This window comes from Oncorhynchus mykiss, chromosome 18 (genome assembly GCF_013265735.2).
Source record: "Oncorhynchus mykiss isolate Arlee chromosome 18, USDA_OmykA_1.1, whole genome shotgun sequence".
NCBI classification, from domain to species: Eukaryota; Metazoa; Chordata; class Actinopteri; order Salmoniformes; family Salmonidae; genus Oncorhynchus; species Oncorhynchus mykiss.
In genome coordinates this window covers 31,035,303-31,058,802 of record NC_048582.1, presented here as the reverse complement: position 1 = coordinate 31,058,802, position 23,500 = coordinate 31,035,303, and the positions used below count along the sequence as shown (strand labels likewise).

General features: G+C 41.7%; 1 protein-coding gene across 1 annotated transcript; it reads left to right on the top strand.

Annotated features, from left to right (window-relative positions):
- Nucleotides 1–7,139: 7,139 nt before the first annotated feature.
- On the top strand, nt 7,140–10,213 carry LOC110496925 (protein S100-A1-like). Its single transcript, XM_021572935.2, has 4 exons — nt 7,140–7,239; nt 8,336–8,384; nt 8,727–8,880; nt 8,974–10,213. Exons 2-4 carry the CDS (start codon nt 8,371–8,373, stop codon nt 9,175–9,177), a joined length of 372 nt encoding a protein of 123 aa, XP_021428610.1. The 5' UTR covers nt 7,140–7,239; nt 8,336–8,370; the 3' UTR covers nt 9,178–10,213.
- Nucleotides 10,214–23,500: the final 13,287 nt, after the last annotated feature.

Below are 23,500 nucleotides of genomic sequence, written 5' to 3'. Positions count from 1 at the left end.
TACACACTGCAACATACTATACACCTCAATCCATACTTTCTTGATATACAGTATACTTAGTATTACTAACATACATTACACTATAATTACTTACATTACAGCAGGACATGCTGATATGTTGATATACTTTCCACTATATAGCACACTATAGCTCATTATATGGATATTTAATACATTCTGCCATTGATTGACATGTGACATTTTGACACACCCCCTGAAATGTTGGCACATTTCCACACATGGAGAACTCAATGACCTTGACATACACTGACACACATGCCACTATGTGTGTCATTGTATGAAGCAATACTAAATTGAGTTATATTTGCATTCCTTCGCTCTCCCTTTGCATATCTACAATGACGTAATGCAAAACTATACTACAGTACATTCCACAATGTACAGTCAAGTCAGGCCATCTCAACTCGTTCTTCTGAGAAGGATGCTTGGCTTAATGGCTTCGCATGATGCAAGTAAGCACAGATGCATGCCATATTCAACACAGCAAATTATCTAGTGTTAAATCAACACTGACAGTGTTACATTTAACACTGGTCCAGTGTCTATACAGTCCACACTTGTCAGTGTTGAATTAACACACTGCTTAGTGTAAAGCCTTATTTGCATATTTCCCAGAGTGCCTTGCCTTTCAAGTGAAGTGCAGAGTTACCACCCATGACTGTATTTGTTCCTGACAGAAACATGGTTGTTGCATTCATCAGCTTTAAGTCCTGTGGCCTTCACCAAGTGAAGTCCTAAGTAAATATGTTCTCATTAAAATTGAATTATTTAACACAATACAACATGTATTTCACAAGGCCTTAGTTTTACCCTAATACAGTAACCTGAAACTCATGGTTTTACAGGCCACATCAGGCCTGCAAGCAACATTATACTTGCTTGGGGATATCAAACATTTGGGATTTTTAATCAACCACAACTTTAATTCAGATTGACTGCCGGGTTGAGAAGATTAAAATATGAGACTACCATCTTTTTTTATTCCTTTTTCTCCCCAATTTCGTGGTATCCAATTGGTAGTTACAATCTTGTCCCATCGCTGCAACTCCCGTACGGACTCGGGAGAGGCGAAGGTCGAGAGCCGTGTGTCCTCCAAAACACAACCCAGCCAAGCCGCACTGCCTGCTCAACCCAGAAGCCAGCCACACCAATGTGTAAGAGGAAATGCGGTACACCTGGCAACTTTGTCAGTGTACACTGCGCCCAGCCCACCACAGGAGTCGCTAATGCACAATGGGACAAATGGCCAATTGTGCACCACCCCATGGGTCTCCCGGTCACAGCCAGAGCCTGGTCTCGAACCAGGATCTCTAGTGGCAGTGCCTTAGACCACTGTGCCACTCGGGAGGCCCTACCTAAACCATCTTAACTGGAACAACCATTTCAGTAACAGCTGCGAGAGTCCCAAGTGGCACAGATTGGATTACATGCAAAAAAAACATAGACAGTACCAGTCAAAAGTTTGAACACACCTACTCATTCAAGGGTTTTTCTTGATTTGTACTATTTTCTACATTGTTGAATAATAGTGAATACATCAAAACTATGAAATAACACATATGGAATCATGTAGTAACCAAAAAAAGTGTTAAACAAATCAAAATGTATGTTATATTTTAGATTCTTCAAAGTAGCCACCCTTGGCCTTGATGACAGTTTTAGACACTCTTGACATTCTCTCAACCTGCTTCATGAGGTAGTCCTGGAATGCTTTCCCAACAGTCTTGAAGAACTCCCAACATATGCTGAACACTTGTTGGCTGCTTCTCCTTCACTCTGCGGTCCAACTCATCCCAAACCATCTCAATTGGGTTGATGTCAGGGGATTGTGGAGGCCAGGTCATCTGATGCAGCACTGCATCACTCTCCTTCTTGGTATATAGCCCTTACACAGCCTGTTGAAAAACAAATGATAGTCCCACTAAGCACATACTAGATGGGATGGCGTATCGTTGCAGAATGCTGTGGTAGCCATGCTGGTTCAGTGTGCCTTGAATTCTAAATAAATCACTGGCAGTGTCACCAGAAAAGCACCATCACACCTCTTCCTCCATGCTTCACGGTGGGAACTACACATACAGAGATCATCAATTCACCTACTCTGCGACACGGTGGTTGGAACCAAAAATATCACATTTTGACTAATCCGACCAAAGGACAGATTTCCACAGATCTAATGTCCATTGCTCATGTTTCTTGGCCCAAGCAAGTCTCTTCTTATTATTGGTGTCCTTTAGTAGTGGTTTCTTTGCAGCAATTTGGCCATGAAGGCCTGATTCACAGTCTCCTTTGAATAGTTGATGTTGAGATGTGTCTGTTACTTGAACTCTGTGAAGTATTTATTTGAGCTGCAATCTGAGGTGCAGTTAACTCTAATGCACTTATCCTCTGCAGCAGAGGTAACTCTGGGTCTTCCTTTCCTGTGGTAGTCCTCATGAGAGCCAGTTTCATCATAGCGCTTGATGGTTTTGCGATTGCACTTGAATAAACTCAAAGTTCTTGACATTTTCTGGATTGACTGACCTTCATGTCTTAAAGTAATGATGGACTGATTTCTCTTTGCTTATTTCTGCTGTTTTTGCCATTATATAGATTGGTCTTTAACTAAATAGGGCTATTTTCTGTATACCACCCCTACCTTGAAAGAAATTCCACATATTGACTTTTAACAAGGCACACCTGTTAATTGAAATGCATTCCAGGTGACTACCTCATGAAGCTGGCTGAGAGAATACCAAGACTGTGCAAAGCTGTCATCAAGGTAAAGGGTTGCTACTTTGAAGAATCTCACATATAAAATATATTTTGATTTGTTTAAAACTTTTTTGTTTACTACGTGATTCCATATGTGTTATTTCAAATTAAAAATAGTAAAAATCTAGAAAAACCCTTGAATGAGTAGGTGTTTCCAAACCTTTTACTGGTACTGTTTATTGAAACAATTCTAAAACTCTACCTGCAATAGAGCATGCTGGGAAATATGATAATGATGTGCTTGGTTTCAGTTTAACACTGGTTATTAAAACCAACACTGGGATTATTGTACACCAATGAGTGTTGCTGTAACACTTACAGAGTGAATTTGTAAGTTCTCTCTCTCTCTCTCTTTGTTCTCTTCCATTGCAACTCTGTCATTGAAATTAAGCTCTGGCATGTCATGACAATAAACCAATTGTGTTGCTGGGGTTCTTACTTAGTTCAGACTAGTCTTTCTCTCTTTCTCTGTCTTTGCTTTGTCTATCTCATTTTCTGGAAGATCCAAGCAGGGCAGCATCTAGAGTTTATGGACTCCTCTCCGCTACTAGCTAGCCAATAGCCATGGATTTGGAGCTGGAAGATCAGGTGTGGTGTGTCCTAATAATGGCCTAGTAAATAATTAAGGGGCCCAGGATGGAATTAACACCAGGGGACCCTTGTGGCCCCAAGGGAGCCCGAAATAGCCCTCAAGCTGCAAGCCACTGACCCTGGAAGACCCCTAGGGGCCCTTGAGATTGGGCCCAAGCCGTTTCTCCATGCAACCCAATCCACCGGAACCAGAACCAGGAAGAAAGGAGGGAAAAAACACACCCAAACGTTAAGAAAAGGGGCTCTTATAGCCTATTGGAGACATCACACCTGACAACAGAAACTTGACCCTTGTTTAGGTATTGTGCAGGTATTTTTTCTACACTCTTAGAATTTATTTTGCTATGTATAACCTAAAAGGGTTCTTCGGTTGTCCCTATTGAAGGTTGTCCATGTAGAACCCTTTCCACAGAGGGCCAAAAGGGTTCGACCTGGAACCAATAAGGATACTACTATGGGGGCAGCTGAAGAACCCTTTTGGAATCTTTTTTTGTTGTTGTATATTTTTGTTGTTTTTGTTTTCTTCCTGGTTCTGCTACCATCAGGTATGCTGTGTTACCTGGTCACACCCCTGTTCTCTGTGTTGAGAAACCCTGTTTGACCTGCAACTATTTTCCCAGTGCTTAAAACCATTGACTTAGCCATGGCTTAATACCATTGCCTTAACCATAGTGGCCACATCCTTGGACAAAAACCAACACAAGAGTTACTTGATTACTGATAGCTATCTGTGACTCATCTGAAGATCCTGAGTTCCAATGAAACTGTCAGACCTGGGTTCAAATACTATTTGAAATCTTTTAAATACTTTCAGTGTTTGTTCTAGCCTGCCTGGAGTGCCAGATGGGCAGGGTTTGCAGTTTTTTGACTATTCTATTGGTCCATTAAGCAAGGAAATCTTGGTAATCTTAGTATTTGAACCCAGGTCTGTAAACTGCTTTACCCCTTAGCCCAGTAGTGTTACACAGCATGTAACTATTGTTTGCTATATATTATTTTTTAATATTACTACCTTTTATTGATTAAACAGCTACTATTATTTGATAATATAACTATTATTACTCCAGCCATTCTAATGGCTTGAATTGTATAACTTGCATGTAATATGGTACAATTTTATTACGTATGTTTAACAAATTAACAAATTTTGGAAGCCTTAAAATAACTGTCCAGTGAAAATCTCCCTTTTAAAAACGTATACACAAATCACCCTGGGGTGGCAGGGTAGCCTAGTGGTTAGAGTGATGGACTAGCAACCGGAAGGTTGCAAGTTCAAATCACCGAGCTGACAAGGTACAAATCTGTCATTCTGCCCCTGAACAGGCAGAACAACAGATTAACCCACTGTTCCTAAAAAATAAGAATGTGTTCTAAACAGACTTGCCTAGTTAAATAAAGGTTAAAAAAAATGTTTTTGTTGACTCGTCCTTTTCTTGTTTTGTGGCCAAGCATATATTTCCTCATTTAATATGAGTCACATTGGCTCAATGGCTGAGCTGGTCAATTAGCTTCAGCTGACTGACTAAACTAACCAGAAGGGAGTGGTAGAAAGCTGTTTTTGCATGACTTTTTATGATATTTTTAACGATCAGTAATATGCCCACACCACTGAAACACAGAGAAGCCGCTTTTTAATGTACTTTGTTACCATTTCTGGGAAAGAATACTATTACACTGATATTGTAATTCATTTTAGGTCATATTTCAGAGAAATCTGGAAACCCTGGACACTTACTTTAAGGGAACACGGGGGTTGTACTGTACAGCCCAACACACAGGTTATTTACACACTAGCAATTATTTGTCAGATGTACACAGACAATTTCTTAATTGTAGTTTAATGATTTGTAAATTGTCGCATCATTAATAATACAACCATCAGAAAAAGCTCATGTTGCATCATTACGTGCAACCACATAGCACCACCGACCAGGACATACAGTGCCTTCAGAAACTTATTTCACATCTTGTTGTGTTACAGCCTGAATTCAAAAACACCCGTCTACACACAATACCCCATAATGACAATGTGAAAACATGTTTTTAGAAATGTTTGCAAACGTATTGAAAATGAAATACAGAAATCTAATTTATATACAGTGCCTTGCGAAAGTATTCGGCCCCCTTGAACTTTGCGACCTTTTGCCACATTTCAGGCTTCAAACATAAAGATATAAAACTGTATTTTTTTGTGAAGAATCAACAACAAGTGGGACACAATCATGAAGTGGAACGACATTTATTGGATATTTCAAACTTTTTTAACAAATCAAAAACTGAAAAATTGTGCAGGCAACAACAAAAAAATCAGCATCTCTGCTTTGGCAAAAAAGGTTTCATTAAGAACAGTATCTTGCAGGATTCAATAGTTAGAATTGTCAGAGTTGTTGCCCTGTCCCTTCTTCTGCGATTATCATTTAATGGAATCTAGAAAGAACAAAACCCTGTCCTCAAACATTTACATCAAAAGGTGCAAAGTTATGGGTAAAGACAAAACGCATCCTCATCAAATTAAATATTTTTCTTGAAATAACACTTTTTAATCTGTGTTAATTTACCATCCTTACAAACCACTTAATGTAAATGTACATTACTGCATTGTACATAGGCTGGTCATCTAGGTTTGTACCTGTAGACTTTCCATCACCATGAAGATAAACAATGTACAATACAGTAATTGAGTACATTGAGTCATCAAGTGGATTGTGAGGATGTAATTTGATCATGTGGCTCAGTTGGTAGAGCATGGCCCTTGCAATGCTAGGGTTGTGGGTTTGTTTTCCATGGGGGACAGGTACGAAAAAGTTAGAAAATGTATGCACTCACTATTGTAAATTGCTCTGGATAAGAGTGTCTACTAAAAGGGAAAAGGAATAAATAGACCATTTCAGTTTTCACATAGAAATAAGTTGCATTTGTATTTCAAGAAACTGGAAAACATATATTAAGCAAGTTACAAATGCTGGTACCATCAAATACATTTAGTTTCATTTTCTTTTCACAAAAGTAACTGGGCCTTTACTAGTCCTGTACTAGTGGACCAATAGCCTATAGACTTGTTCAGCGCAGACACATTTTTTTTATTTTTCTTGTAATAATTTGCTGCCCCCCCCCCCCCACCCCCAAACTACTTCCCATGGCTATATGCATAGGTTTCATCTACTAGCACTTTGTACTGTATTCATGAGCTAGCTGTGTTGGGTTGGGATCTATTTCAACAAAATGATAACCAAAAGTAAACAGCAATTTTGTCAATTGGCTAAATAAAAATCAAATTGACCACAAATCTGATATGTACAGGATACACAGATACACATGATCTTTTCTGTTTCCAGGAGATGGTCTCTTTTCCAGTCGTATACTATATTAAATAGATAGAAGTAGAGTGTTTACAGGTCGATCATCCCACCACAAAACAATTAGCTTTTGGACACAAGTTCTCCACAGAGCCACTGCCATGCTCACCAAAAGCCATAGTAATGAACCAATGTTACACCTTCAATGCTGTATCATTTTCACTAAGCTACACTAATAGTATTTATGTAACCACTGTGTAAAGACCCATAATAAAATAATATACATTGATGCTAAGCCTGTTGTCTAATCTGTCCTGATGATAATGTTGTGTGCTGAGGTACCCTATCTGCATGTGTGAGCACCTGAGAAGAGAGGGAGGGAAGGGAGTGGGGAGAGGAAAGAGTGATAGAGAAATAGACGCAGGGATGGTGGTGCGTACGTGGGAGAGGGGAGGAGGAGGGTACAGGTGATATTTAAGCCGCTGTCCGACTCTCTCCTCATCCGTCTTTCCTTGTCTCTCTCTCTCTCTCCCTCTTCACCAAAGACAAAGGAGGCCCTCCATCAGCACTCCATCAGGTAAGATGGATAGATTACAGGACTGTTGTGCCCTTCTCCATTCTCCTTCTCTGTAACTGATAAATGTTTTCTGGGATCAGTTTAACAATGTTTTTATATGTGCTTTGTGAATAGTGGAACACTGGTATTTTTCACGGTAAGATTCCCAGGGCTGAGGGGCATCTTGTGGTATCCAGAGCAATAAGACTTATGGGGCAATAAGTTGAGCTCATCACCTCAAACTACAATTGGTTTGCCTGTTGTAAAGGAGGTTTAAAAAGTTTAGTTGGTTCTAACTTTTTATATCTGAAATATCTTAATTTTAAGATAAAATAGTCAACTGTCTATACGGGAAATTGTTAAAAGGGTGAAAATAAATGTACTTTAAGAGGAATCTGTTGGAGAAGCATTTTTCTGCAATGATTCCAAAGCTCAGTAATATTTTACTGTCTACAGTTGGGTCGCCATGGTTTCCCATTGTCTTCTGTCCGTCAATGGGGCAGCTGACCCCTATAGACTTTCCAGTCAGCTGTGGTGTCTCTTCTCTACTGACCTATTTTCTTCTCTTCTGTCCTCTTCACTGACCTTACCTCTCTTTCTTTACTACGCAAATTAGTGATTTTATAGCCAGACTCTTCTATGCTGCAGTTATTTGATAAAAATTTGAATTCCTCAGTAGAGGATCTCCGATTCAAATTATATTGAGCACTTCTGTATTATTGATCGCTCAGTGAACATCTGCAAAGGAATACTTTTCATTTTTCAGAATGGATAGAGCCTGTCCTGAGCTCCTGATTGTGATTGCCAGGTGGTTTATTTGCATTATACTTGCGGTTCCGTTCTGTCATTGTTACATGATCGATATGATTGTGAAACCCTGAGACCTCTATCTCAAGTTACCTCAATGACGTTACATTTACTTAACAAGCAGCTTACAAGTCTGTCAACTGAGAAAGATTTTTTTGAAATGGACCCTCTCACAATGTTCGAATTTGAAAATGATGTACAGTATAATGTTGAATTCTTGGTGTGTTCACGCTAACCATGTTGAAGGCTTTTCACCCTAACTATTATGTGAGTCAGTGTCATTGACAAATCTGTGTCTGTGTGTGCACAGTCTTTCCAACGAAATCAACTCAAGAAGATTCCAAGATGCCGGACACAATGTGTGTAAGACTGTTGCTTTTCAAAAGCCGTCTCTTCGTCTCATATCCCTCACATCTTTCACATGTCAACCAATTAAGTTTACAAAACACTGTCCAATAGCCACTGTATGTTGAGAAGGAATAGCTCATGTGTGGCCTGTAATTTAAACTTTGTATATAGTAACCTAGGCATATAATTGGGACACCTCTAGTTTGCTGATATTCTTCTGTCCGGTGTGTGTGTTTCACTCTGTCTCGGTGGAGGCTTCACACCCATATTCGTCATGTGACCGCACATGCGGCTGGGATGGAGCGTGCAAACTGTCATAGTGTCTGACCTATGCCCTCTGCCCTTCCCTCCAGTATGTCCAAGGAACCCTCTTCCAACCTGGAGAATGCCATGCAGATGCTGATCAAAACCTTCCACAAGTACTCAGGGAAGGAGGGTGACAAGTATACTCTGAGCCGGGGAGAGCTGAGAGAGCTGTTAACAGAGGAGCTGGGAAGTTACCTAGGGGTAAGAGGAGTGTACACCACGAGTGACTGGCGCACACACACACACAATCTTTAACCTCCCGTCCCCTCCTCCCCTCTCCCTCTTCTAATCCAGAACGCCCGGGATGGAGAAGGGGTTGAGAAGGTGATGAACGACCTGGACGCCAACAGCGACGGTGAGGTGGACTTCACAGAGTTCATCATCCTGATGGGAGCCCTGACAGTGGCTTGCAACGACTTCTTCATGGAATACAAGCCCGAGAAACTTGTCCACACACCCTTTGAGAAAAAGGAGGCAACATCGGAGAAGAAAGAGTGAAGGAAAAAAGGGAGGAGTGGGGAGGGACTGGGAGGAGGGAAGGGGGAGATGGATGGAAAGGGGAAATGAACTGTGGAGCAACAGTAAAAGGGTACAATTGATGGTTGTATGGTCATGTTATGCAAATTTCTTAACCGTGCAAATGAAATGTGTGAAAAGAGGCTGAGGGAACTTCACTTCACTAAGTAAGGTTTCGCTGATGGAAGAACAGTGTGTTCCATCTGCAACTATCCAAATACTTTTCATACCATAGTTAAGGCACAGATCCGGAGTCAGTTACTCTGTGTCCTCAAATGCATGAGTGGCACTGTATACAGTAGGGGTCAGCAACAGGCGTCCTGTGGCATGCGAGTGATTTTCTTTGCCACCCCTTTTTGGTGAAAAATATTTTCTGGTGATTTTACCTTTTTACTGTAAAATCACCAGGAATTAAGCAAAAATGTGTTTCATTTAGGAAATCTGTTCAAGTATTCACACAAAGTTATTTTTTTTAAATATGTGATCGTGTCTCAATGTAATCAATGTATGAAATGATTAAAATACAATCTCTTTTTGGGCTTAGTTGTGGTACATTTGCAGTGTACAGATTATTTGAATTATGTTCCAGCCCTCTGACCATCCTCTCCAACAAAAATCAACCCCCGGCTGAATCTAGTTGCCTACCCCTGGTATACAGGGTAGTATGTGTGAGATCAGTTGTGTTCTCTATTCAGTCTCAAATTCCAAATCAACTGTTTAAATGATTTGGATGCATATTCAGGATGGATTTAATTGAAAATATGAATTATTTCAGTGGATGTTATTGTAACACACAACCACCAATGGAGTCAGATCGGGGCCTAAAGCACAACAGGGTGATACTGTCATGAATATAAAGATTATATCATAGATAATAAATATCTTAAATATTTAGAATAGGTTATGTACTCAGAGTTGAACATTTTAATATAATTTACATTTCTTTGCACATATTTTGTAATCTGTTTTTGGTAATTACCAATGTGTTCTTCCAAACATTAAACATGACATTTAATCAGCTATGAATATTGCTTGGTCTTTTCCGTGTCAAAAACTGTGATCCTTCCTAGCACGATAGTGATACACACCAATTAAGTGTGAAATGGTTGATGGATTTGGGTTAAGTACAAATCAGATGTAAGCCTTCACCATCCCAGAGCTGCAGAGTGCAAACAGACAGCATTGAATACAAGGAAGCAAGGAGTGATGTGTAAGATGATCCACAGGATGGAGTGGGTCAGCACTGCTTTATACACAGCAGGGTAGACCGGGGTTTGTTGTCACACTTTTCCCTGCAAACAGTGGTTGTGCTGCACCTGGGTCATCCTCGGGTGAGGTCCACTGTTCATTAGATGTTTAGGCACTGCTCACTACTCCTTCTGAAGGGTGCGACGAACGTGTTGATCAGGCCCGATCACAACCAGGTTGGCTTAACCACTGCTCCACCCTCCACAGCCATTGTGATGCCCTCTCTGTCTTTTGCCCAGCTGTGTGACATATCTTCCTTTGAGCTCCCTTTACTCCAAGGACACTTAGTGCGCTCTACAGAGACTAGCCTGGGATGCCTCTTGCCCCAACCGCCACTGGTATAGACACTTGGCCTTCCATCCCTTGTCAGTACATTCTTCGTCCACAAGTGCATGGTACTTTAACAGCTTCCTTGTTGGTTTCCTCAATCATCTCCTCCCATGGAACAGTCAGCTCAAACATGACAGTACAATTTACTGTATTGTACTGAAATCTACTGAACTCTATTCTACTGTGCTCTATTGTCCTGTCCAAATCTGTGAAACAGACGTCTATGATTGGTACAGATTTGGTCCGGTCCAACCAAAATTGGTCTTGAATGGGACAGAGCTCATTAGAATTAATAGCCAATGTGTAGAATGATACAAACATGCAAAGGATAATTCTACATTTCTGTTTTGCATACCTATTCAGGATACATCACTATAAAAATAATGACATTCATAATTATGCACTTCTGTATATTACAGATCAGGGACCAATGATGTAGTTCTGTTACCATGAAACGTCACACAACCAGCCCCCAACATTTTTATAATTGAGTTGATTGTGAAAACCAACCCCACATTCCGTGACATCCATAACCCAAAAAGCTGTGAAAACGACCCAACATGTTTCTGATAAGAATTTCGTTTCAGCTTGGATGCATATTTTGTGGTTTTCACAAGTTAAAGGACCAGACACGAAACAAATGTAGAATATTTGAGGAAATGGAATGGATGTGAGAATGAGTTTCCAGGAGGAGAATGGACCGGATGAAGCCAAGGGCTGCAGATGGAGACATCACCATCAGGCCATGGTAGTTAGGTGGAGAAGGGATGTGACAGAGGAATGACTGTTTGGTCAGGTTTAAATAGGTTGGAAGTGGTGATTAAGGAGAGTGAGAACAGGTGTGGAGGCTGATTAACAGTTAGTAGCAACTGGAGCTTGTTTGAGGAAAAGCAGTCAAGGCAACTAATTAAGTGTTGCAAACCGTAGCGGAGACTGATTGGCAATGGTTAGCAACTAGTGCTTGTTGAGTTTAGAGAGCTGTGTTCAAGGCAACTAGTTACGTGTTGCATTCAAGTCTGGTCCTCGCTGCTGAATGTTTGATCATTCTTAACACCATTTCACGAGTTTAGGGACCAGACATGAAATTTGGAATATTTAAGGAAAATGGACCGGATGAAGCCAAGGGCTGCAGATGAAGGATCCGGAAGGGTTGACTGTAGAGTTTGGCATCTCAGGTAGGTATCCCTGTCATGGTGTGGTAGTTAGGCAGCTGTGGTGAAGGCAATCCCCAAAAAGAGAACTCCAAGTTAGTTGGACCCTGGAGAGGAAGTGAGCTGTCCTGGACTGCAGGTAATGAATAGTTGATATACGATATAGTGGAGGTAGTACAGGCATACGGACGAGATGCCCACAGATTGAACCAACCTTAAACCCCAGGAGAGCAAGCAGAAGCGATGGCAAGAAAAAAAACTCCCTTGAGGAACCAGACTCAGCTGGGGTGCCAATCCTCTTATGGCTGGTTGGGTAGGATGCAATGTGAGAGGTAGATGGTGTCCGTAAATGAGGCAGAGACTGGTATGTGCTTGTGTTAATGCAGGTTCTGAGAGACAAGCATGTTGTGGGCTGTCGTGATGTTGTCAGAGCGGATGTAGGAATGATAGGCTTGAGAGGACCAGGGGCCAAGGAGTTGCACAGTGTGGTCTGGATTCCATGGAGGGAAACGGAACCATTGGCAAGAGGCGATGGAACCAGAATTGTAGAAGAATAGTGGATCGGATGGTGAGGCTTGTTGAGATTCTGAGCTGCAGGAAGTAGGTAAGTGGTTCGTAAGGGCTGAGGGTAGAAGGTAGCCGGAACAGGTAGACTGGTGTGGTTCTGCCAAACTGATCGGTTTTGCTGTATTTGATGGTAAAGTTGAGGATATATTTGTAGAGGATGGTGACATCTGACACATTGGGATGACAAGAATGTTGTAGATGAGGATGTAAACTCTGAACATCTCAGGAAACCCCCCAAAATAACATTGATTGTAGTGTGGAAGAGAATGCAATGGATATGTAACCAGACCAGAGTGGGAGGGCCCAATCATAAACCGTTTGGATGCAGGCAGACAGGATGTCGAGTGTGATTGGCTGGCGGACTTGTAAGTTGGAGACACTTGAGGAAAAGGGAGAGTTGCAGGTGAGAGGAATAACATGGAGACCCAGTAAGTAACTTTAGATAGGAACCGATCTCGGCCAGGTAAGTCTGAATGGAGGATGTCTGCATGGAGAGGGATGACCTGATATGGGTGATGAAGGCAGACATGATGACCAAGTCATCAGAGGGAAAATGGCAAGTGATAGAAGGTATGCATCTGGAAGCATCTCCAGGTCGTCCAGTAAGAATACTAGGTACTTTGTGCAACAGCTAATAGGATGCAGTTTCATGACTGGGTGATGAGGCGAAGGAGTGGATGGTTGCCTGGAAGGTTATCATGGAATGAGAATGGCCCTTCTGGACATGTCGTGCCCCCAGAAAAAAGGCAGCTACGACGATGGGGTACAACTCGAACAGGGCGGAGGAGGCCACAGAGAGGCAAGTTGGGGGCCATGCGGTAGCAAACCAACAACCGTTGCAGAACCCCCCGTACCTGATGGAACAGCTGTACGTATTCAGGAGAAGAGACAGTCATCATAGAAAAAAGGTGATACAGTTCCAATGACTGAGGTACCAAAACCTGAGCGACACGAGGTTGAAGACCACAGTGTGAAGCAGCGACAGCATGGAGACGGCCTGGGAGAGAAGGTGGGACAGGAGGGAGCAGCCTTGAGTGATGATCCTGAGGGAATCATTTGGTTGGCCAGCAGTGAAAGCAGCTGATGTTTAGTGCAGTTTAGTGCAGTTCAAGTAATTGGACAGGAGGGAAATGCGCTGAAGTTTGAGGCAGGGAGGCCTGAAAGGAGACTGTCCACCAGTATTTTCACATCCGGATGAAATGCATGCCCAAATTTAACTGCCTGCTACTCATACCCAGATGATAAGATATGCATAATATTAGTAGATTTGGATAGAAAACACTCTGCAGTTTCTAAAACTGTTTGAATCATGTCTGTGAGTATAATAGGACTTATTTAGCAGGCGAAACCCAGAGGACAAACCATTCAGAATTTTTTTTGAGGTCACTCTCTTTTCAATGAGTTTTCATTGGGAATCCAGATTTCTAAGGGACCTTCTTGCAGTTCCTACCGCTTCCACTGGATGTCACCAGTCTTTAGAAATTGGTTGAAGTTTTTCCTTTGTGTAATGAAGAAGTAGCCCTCAGAACGAGGGTCACTTCAAGTGTACTGTTAGATAGAGGCTCATGACCAGAAAGCTAGCTACAGTTTGTTTTCTTCCTGTATTGAACACAGATCATCCCGTCTTCAATTTTAACGATTATTTACGTAAAAAAAAGACCTAAAGTTGTATTAGAAAAGTAGTCTGAAATGTTTTGGCAAGATTACAGGTAACTTTTGAGATATTTTGTAGTCACGTTGCGCAAGTTGGAACCGGTGGTTTTCTGGATCAAACGCGCCAAATAAATGGACATTTTGGATATATCAACGGAATTAATCGAACAAAAGGACCATTTGTGATGTTTATGGGACATATTGGAGTGCCAACAAAAGAAGCTCGTCAAAGGTAAGGCATGAATTATATTTTTATTTATGCGTTTTGTGTCGCACCTGCAGGGTTGAAATATGCTTTTCTCTCTTTGTTTACAGAGGTGCTATCCTCAGATAATAGCGTCGTTTGCTTTCGCCAAAAAGCCTTTTTGAAATCTGACATGTTGGCTGGATTCACAACAAGTGTAGCTTTAATTTGGTATCTTACATGTGTGATTTCATGAAAGTTAGATTTTTATAGTAATTTATTTTAATTTGGCGCTCTGCATTTTCACTGGCTTTTGGCCAGGTGGGTCACATATCCCAGAGAGGTTCATTCTTCAGGAGTTAATATAATATTAGGCTATGTTAGAGGTTATAGGCCTACAGTCAGTGTCCAGATTCCAGTTACTATTTAATTTAACCCATCTGAACAGTACAGTTCCCTTGACGTGCCATATTTGAACACCCTGTGTCAAACTGGTCTGGTGCAGGGCTCCTCAACCATGTTCTTGGAGAGCTACCATCCAGTACGTTTTCGCTCCAACTGTAATCTAGCGCACCTGATTCTAATAATTAGTTTGTTGATAATCTGAATCAGGTTAGTTACAACTGAGATTGAAGCAAAAACCTAGAGGTGGGTAGCTCTCCAGGAACATCGTTGGAGAGCCCTGGTATAGCGCCTCACATTTATCACACGTAACATCTTTTGCAAACATTAGGATACTGTTCTTGCTCTCCCTTCCCTTTATTTTCAACCCTCCAGGCTCTATTTTTGAAGGCGCAGGTGTCAAACGCACCAATCTTGTTATGTAAAAACTGGTGCACTGGTATTTTCCAGCCCTAACGCCAGGTACGGCAATTTACCTGTCTAACATCAGCTCATTTGAGATGTTTCCTGAAAAACATGCACAAAAGTGATAATTTCATGCAGCGCTATGTTTTAAGACCCACAAAAATCTGGTCTTAACAGTAGTTGCAGTGGCATGTATATATAGTTGACCAATTATAAAAAAATACAAAACATATAAAATAATGTATCTTTCGTCTGTCCATGATTCATAATTTTCCTTCAATTCACACCAATCACATCACATCAAAATTGACAGACAAAAAACATGATTTTTTTCATCTCGTTGTGTTGTTGTCCTCTGGTTGCTAGTAAGCTAGCTAACATTGCCCATTCCCTAAATTAGTTATGGATGGAGATAGAGATTTGGACTGGTTTTACTTAATTCTCTGTACAGGCCAATGATTATAAAATCGATTCTGATCCAACCAGAAATGCTTATGTTGTGCCCCTGGCCTGAGAGGATGGAAATTCAATATGAAGCTAGATGTAGTAGGCTAATGTTAACTAGCTGAATCATCGTTGCCCATGTAAGGAAGTTAGACTAGCGAGCAAGTATTTTAGCCAAGTAGCCTGATAAAACTAAAACTACAAGCGTGTACTGTATTACAGTCACAAACCGTTGGCATTGGCATTTCTCTACAAGTAGGGTGAGCCAGCATGTTTTTTCTACTTGTATGAACACGCACACACACACACACACACACACACACACACACACACACACACACACACACACACACACACAGAAATCAGAACCATGGACAGCCACATCATATTTAGCTTACGTTGATTGGACCAAATTGTTTTGGGTATCTTTTCAGTTGTCACTGTATTAGACTAAACATAGGTGATTTGATGATGTTGAAATGGTGCTGGAATAGTGGAGGCAGCTCCTGTTTTCTTTGTGACTTGCGGTAACTTTCCTTGGTTCTAAATCGTTTGTTGTTTTGTCGTCCGAAAATGTCAGAAACATTAACTTGCTTGACCATGCTGTAGGTCATGTAACTGTTTGTTACCTGCAATATGCTTTGTGGACTTCACCTGACAGAGGTTGCTCTCCCGTTTTATGATGAAACAAAGGTGTGGTTGAATTTATTCTGCTACTGTGTCTAATTGTCTTGGCCTTAGGCCTATATATCACGGTGGCAAGGCATATGTACTAACAGGTTATAGAGCAAACACATAGGTGGTAATAAGGCTTTTTCACTGGCAAGGCTTCCCAAGCCATTTTACCCACACATCGCTACTGCGCAGTGGATAATGGCATGGATTTTGAGAGCGAAAGTGCAGCCTATCCTGCCATGATGCACAGTGCCCATGGAAGAGAGATGTGCATTTTGTGCCATATTAACTTTGACATGAAATCAGTCAAAACACCTCAAAACAAGACATGGTATCAATAAAAATATTAAACAAGCTGAAATGAGCCACTCTCCACATGGCAGTTTCTTGTCATTCTTGCTAGCAATCTGGCCATCCAGAATCACAACAACAGGCTGACTTCTACACAGTGCGACTTTTTTGCCTGGCCATAAACCAACTAGCCTTTGAATGTTTAAAATGGTCTATTGAGAGTGCTTAGAAATATTTTGGAGGTTTTTGCCCTCATGCCTTTTCATTATTCCCAATTCACATACCTGCGTACTTAATTTTGCTTGTTCGAGTAAGCTATCCATCCCCATTTTCAAACTACAATGCCTTGATGGCAGATTTCTGTTTGAGAATCTGCCTCACACTCAGGCAACGATACAATTGACAGGTGCCTAGTAGTTTGTTTTGGAGTATGATGTTATGAGCAAAACCAGTTATGCATAAGTGTGCACATAGTGCCATGGATTGAGAGAAACAATTTATGATATCATGCTTCTGACCCGATCCTATTTCTTAAATAAATTCACTGCCCATGGGTTTATGGTCAGAACGTAGGCTACATGCAATGCAATTTCATCAGCTAGAAGTGCAAATATGATCTGTAAGATGGTTCCATGATGTTTATAAACATTACATTTGTGAGCAGTATAATGGTGAGTGGACATTCACCCTTTCTCTTTACAATGGATCTTTATCCAGCTCCTGTGAAAAGATTGGATGTGCGTAAAACCCTCCAAAGTTGCCTTGTCTGTATTATATGCCCACTGGGAGCAATTATGATGCCTGTAACTGTATTTAGACAGAGCCTATTTAAAACCTCTTAGATGTAAAGTCCTCTGTTAAGGGGACCTGCGTGGTTCTGGTACCGGTTCCGATTGACATTTTAGCTTATAAATTTGATCTGTGGACACCAAAATGGCTTGCATTGAGCAATAGCCCTGGTTCCCACAGACACAGTTCTATATTTTCTGAGCCTGTGTGAGGTAGGATGTGAAATCTCAAACCACTTTAAGCTGGGATGCCCCTCCTACCATTTCATTCGCTCTTCCGACTTTCCATCAACTCCTGGCTGAACCCTACTTCCCTACTGTAATCCTTACACCATAGCCCAGAAGGAGAGAGTGGTTTCATCACTGTGGCACATTCAGAGATCGATTTATAGCCAGCCATTAAAAAAAACGTTCTGTTTGTCATAGACAGACAAGATTCATATGAGATGAAAGGCGAGTTCCTAAGGACTTCAGGAAGCCATTCACAGCGAAGGGGGAAGATGTTTCATTTTTACAGTTATAAGGAAGGTGAAATCTTATAGTTAGTCATTTTATAATTTGATTAAAATACATTTAAAAAGCATTTACATGCTTAATGGTAATGATTCAAATATTCCACCCTGAAACCATATAATTGTATGAAATGTATTAGAATCAGAAACTATAATCTGATGATGTGTGTAGTTTTAGTCAGAATTTGAACAAGGACCTTTTGTTCCTTTTTAGTATGTAAGCAGGGTGCAAGTGGGAAACAAATGATAAGAGGAGCTATCGACAGACGAGTTGTACTACTGTGTTCCTTACAGGACATTCTGACATTCTGGAGGGGAGAAACTATTAGGCTTGCAGAAAATTATGAAACATGTTGCAGATTAAACAATGTATCTGTGTAGTGGAAAAACACCGATTGTCTTACCAAGTCTTAAGATTTGAGCTTGTATGTGTGTGCCTAAGAAAATACAGAGAACAATTAAACTGTGTTTGACCCGACCTGGCTAGAACTCTGAGAAACTTATGATAGGACAGGGAGTCCTTCTCAAGGTTCCTCTAATCTCGGGGGAATGGAGCTGTTGGCTGGGTAGTGATACACAGTGGTGAGAACTCTGGAGAAGGATACAACTCACCTACTGTTCCTGTGTATGTATGTGCGTAGGATATCTACTGTTTGTGTGGAAGTATGTGCGTAAGCAAGGAGCAAGGTATAAAATGGATGCCTTTGTATAATGGACTTCGGAGTGCTCTCATGAATTTTGGCTATTGTAAGCTGGGAAATCTGTCTGTTTCATTTCAACCAAAACCTTACAAACTCTGGGTTGAGTTAGTTGAGTATCTGGAGCGTCAGCATTTGTGGATTCGATTACAGGCTCAAAATGGCCAAACACTAAGAACTTTCTTCTGAAACTCGTCAGTCTATTCTTGTTCAGAGGAATTAAGGCTAAGGTTATTCCATGCGGGAAATTGCCAAGAAACTGAAGATCTCATACAATGCTGTGTACTACTCCCTTCACAGAACTGGCTCTAACCAGAATAAAAAGAGGAGTGGGAGGCCCCGGTGTACAACTGAGCAAGAGGACAAGTACATTAGAGTGTCTAGTTTGAGAAAGAGACGTCTCACATGTCCTCAACTGGCCTCAAATGTCTAAAATATGTTTTCACTTTGTCATTATGGTATGTAGATGGGTGAGATTGTTTTTTAAATACAATTTTTAATACAGCCTGTAACACAACTAAATGTGGATTAAGTCAAGGGGTATGAATACTTTCTGAAGGCTCTGTAAGTTGGATAAATCCAACGAATGCACTACACAGAACGCACTGCCACTGCCTCTGCAACGCAATGCAAATGCAGCGTTCCATTGGAAATTAATGTAGGGCTTACTTCTGGTGTACCAAAACGCAATGACGCTGTAGGTGTGACCGAGGCAAGCTTAGGCTCACACACTAATGGCATATAAAAATAATGAAAGAAAAACCTCAGTGTAGCCTATAGATATGAATTGCAACAGAATGATACATTCCTGGCTTTTTAATACATTGTTTTCTCTTTATTCAACCCGTCCGCCACCTATCTGTCCTTCTTCCACACAACTTCTCATGACCCGAAACATGTTTATATAACTAGGCAAATCAATTAAGAACAAATTCTTAATTACAATGACAGCATAGGAACAGTGTGTTAACTGTGTTAGCCTTGTTCAGCAACAGAATTACAGATTTTTTTTTTTTTACCTTGTCAGCTTGGAGATTTGATCTAGCAACCTTTCAATTACTGGCCCAATGCTCTAACCACTAGCCTACCTGCCAACCCATGTGTGTGTGCGCGCAGAGTGGGGATTCACGCAGAGAAAACTGCTCCAGCGCACACATCCTGACAACTGTATCCTGCAAGTCCTGCTCGACCAGATATACTGTAAGTTGACCCAGATGTTTGACTTGGACCTGCTGCGGATAAATTGCCTCAGAAGATTGTGTGTGTGTGTTGGGTAATAACAAAAGGCTGTAGGCTTGAAAACTTCAGCCTTTCAGTGAACTATATTGTCTGGAAATCTATTGTATAATTGCCTAATGGATGATTTCATACTATAGTCTACATCTAAATTACAATCAGCATATCCCTCATTGGCTTTCATAGCTGTCCCTAAATCTGATCAAATCAAATTTTATTTGTCACACGCGCCGAATACCTTACAGTGAAATGTTTACTTACTTTTTCCATCTGTGTAACATTGCAAAAATCAGAAACTTTCTGTGCAAAAATGATGCAGAAAAATGTATCCATGCTTTAGACCACTGCAATGCTCTACTTTCCAGCTACCCGGAAAAAGCAATAAATAAACTTCAGTTAGTACTAAACACGGCTGCTAGAATCTTGACTAGAACCCCAAAATTTGATCATATTACTCCAGGGCTAGCCTCTCTACACTGACTTCCTGTTAAGGAAAGGGCTGATTTCAAGGTTTTACTGCTAACCTACAAAGCATTACATGGGCTTCCTCCTACCTATTGTTCCGATTTGGTCCTGACAGACATACCTACACGTATGCAACGGTCACAAGATGCAGGCCTCCTTATTACCCCTAGAATTTCTAAGCAATCAGCTGGAGGCAGGGCTTTCTCCTATAGAGCTCCATTTTTATGGGATGGTCTGCCTATCCATGTGAGAGACGCAGACTTGGTCTCAACCTTTAAGTCTTTACTGAAGACTCATCTCTTCAGTGGGTCATATGATTGAGTGTAGTCTGGCCAAGGAGTGTGAAGGTGAACAGAAAGGCACTGGAGCAACAGACCGCCCTTACTGTCTCTGCCTGGCTGGTTCCCCTCTCTCCACTGGGATTTTCTGCCTCAAACCCTATTACAGGGGCTAAGTCACTGGCTTACTGGTGCTCTTCCATGCCATCCCTAGGAGGGGTGCGTCACTTGAGTGGGTTGAGTCACTGATGTGATCTTCCTGTCCTTGGGTTGTGCCATGGGGGAGATCTATGTGGGCTATACTCGGCCTTGTCTCAGGATGGTAAGTTGGTGGTTGGAGATATCCCTCTAGTGGTGTGGGGGCTGTGCTTTGGCAAAGTGGGTAGGGTTATATCCTGCCTGTTTGGCCCTGTCCGGGGGTTTCGTCGGACGGGGCCACAGTGTCTCCCGACCCCTCCTGTCTCAGCCTCCAGTATTTATGCTGCAGTAGTTCATGTGTCGGGGGGCTAGGGTCAGTCTGTTATATCTGGAGTATTTCTCCTGTCTTATCTAGTGTCCTGTGTGAATTTAAGTATGCTCTCTCTAATTCTCTCTTTTTCTCTCTCTCTCTCTCTCTCTCTCTCTCTCTCTCTCTCTCTCTCTCTCTCTCTCTCTCTCTCTCTCTCTCTCTCTCTCTCTCTCTCTCTCTCTCTCTCTCTCTCTCTCTCTCTCTCTCTCTCTCTCTCTCTCTCTCTCTCTCTCTCTCTCTCTCTCTCTCTCTCTCTCTCTCTCTCTCTCTCTCTCTCTCTCTCTCTCTCTCTCTCTCTTGCTTTCTCTCTCTCGGAGGACCTGAGCCCTAGGACCATGCCTCAGGACTACCTGGCCTGATGACTCCTTGCTGTCCCCAGTCCACCTGGTCGTTCCTCTGCTCCAGTTTCAACTGTTCTGCCTGCAGTTATGGAACCCTGACCTGTTCACCGGATGTGCTACCTGTCCCAGACCTGCTGTTTTCAACTCTCTGGAGACAGCAGGAGTGGTAGAGATACTCTGAATGATTGGCTATGAAAAGCCAACTGACATTTACTCCTGAGGTGCTGACCTGTTGCACCCTCTACAACCACTGTGATTATTATTATTTGACCCTGCTGGTCATCTATGAACATTTGAACATCTTGGCCATGTTCTGTTATAATCTCCACCCGGCACAGCCAGAAGAGGATTGGCCACCCCTCATAGCCTGGTTCCTCTCTAGGTTTCTTCCTAGGTTCTGGCCTTTCTAGGGAGTTTTTCCCAGTCACCATGCTTCTACACCTGCATTTCTTTCTGTTTGGGGTTTTAGGCTGGGTTTCTGTACTTTGTGACATCAGCTGATTTAAGATGGGCTTTATAAATACATTTTGATTGATTGATAGTGATGAGCTTTGAGGGTACTATGGTGTTGAACGCTGAGCTGTAGTCAATGAATAGCATTCTCACATAGGTGTTCCTTTTGTCCAGGTGTGTCTGTGAAAGGAATGGTGTGAAGTGAAAACATGTTTTGACCACAGAGACACAGACCCTCCCCTTCCTGCTTGAGTATCTCAATATCATTCCACTTGGTCACAGGAGTGTTCAGAGGTCTTTAGTCATTGGATGATTCAAATACATCAGACTGTGTTTTGCTCAGTGAAAACGATAGGGGACATTCATTCCTTCAAAAGCAAATATTTAGCCTCAAAGGTATGACATCACTATAGGTGAAGCATAGCATTACACTCAAATGCAGGCTCTGGAGAGTGTAGCTTCAAGTTATTGTCTGTTCGGTGAGGATGAACACTTATATAACACAGAATTGACAGATTTACTTTGATCATAGTATAACTTAGCCAACCACTTTGATATAAGGAGACACTGTAATTGGGTGTAGGACAAATATGTCTTAATCTACAAGTGATAAATTGAGTAATATTGTAAAACTTCAATTAAATGGCGAGTCTAAATAGCCACCTGTCCCTTTTAATAGCCGGGCATCGGCAGACAGTTTAGCAAATAAATACTTTGTTTCAAATAAACACTGGGTCTAAATTAATTGTTTATCAGTGAACTTCAGTGAGTATGGTAAAGATTGCGCAAAAGAAGATACAGATCACTGGGCACAGACGTCAATTCAATGTCAATTTCACGTTGGTTCAGCATGATTTCATTGCGATGCCGTGTAAACAACGTTGATTCAAACAGTGTGTGCCCAGTGACAGGACGTTTTGTGTGCCCAGTGAGAGGAGAGCAATGTCATTGCCATGGATGAGACAGCAGTGTGGCTTGACATGGTCACTGCAACTTCGGTGTATACAAGAAGCTCAATGAGTGAGAGAATGGTGCTGAAGCTAAAATCGGGGTGTATGATGGGCATCCTAGTCATTGCAAGTCTGTGATGAATTTGTTATTATAATGTTTATACTGGTCATATTGGTAACAATTAACAGTGTGGTAGTCTTTCACAATTTTATTCTGCAAAAGCTGTGTGCATTAAGGAAATAGAATCCTGTCTCAGCCTGTCTCTAATCTGTCTAACCTGTCTCTAACCTGTTGTTCAGTGATTGAAGCAAAGAAACACCTGGGCTATTAATTGAAGTTTTACAGTACATCTCTTGGACACACAGAACGATTGCCTAGCTATTTACAAACCAAAACAACTGAACCAGCACCTCATACAAAATACTTGTATCAAATACACATTTGACCTTGGCCTGGACCTTTCACTCAGCCTTTGAGACACACATGGCTGGGCCAGCCTGGGTAAGGTAAGGAGATGTGGGACACAGAGCCTGATCCTGTCACTGGGGAAGCAGACAGCACAACCAGATAAGGATGATAGGGACACTTCGGTTACCGGCGGGCCAGGTCAAGCGACAACAAGATGACAAACTGCGCCGTCCATCAGTCACAGTCAGACGGTCCTGTCTGTCACGCAAGCCTAAGGAGCCGGAGGGGCTGAGATAGCATGAGGGAAAGATGGTATC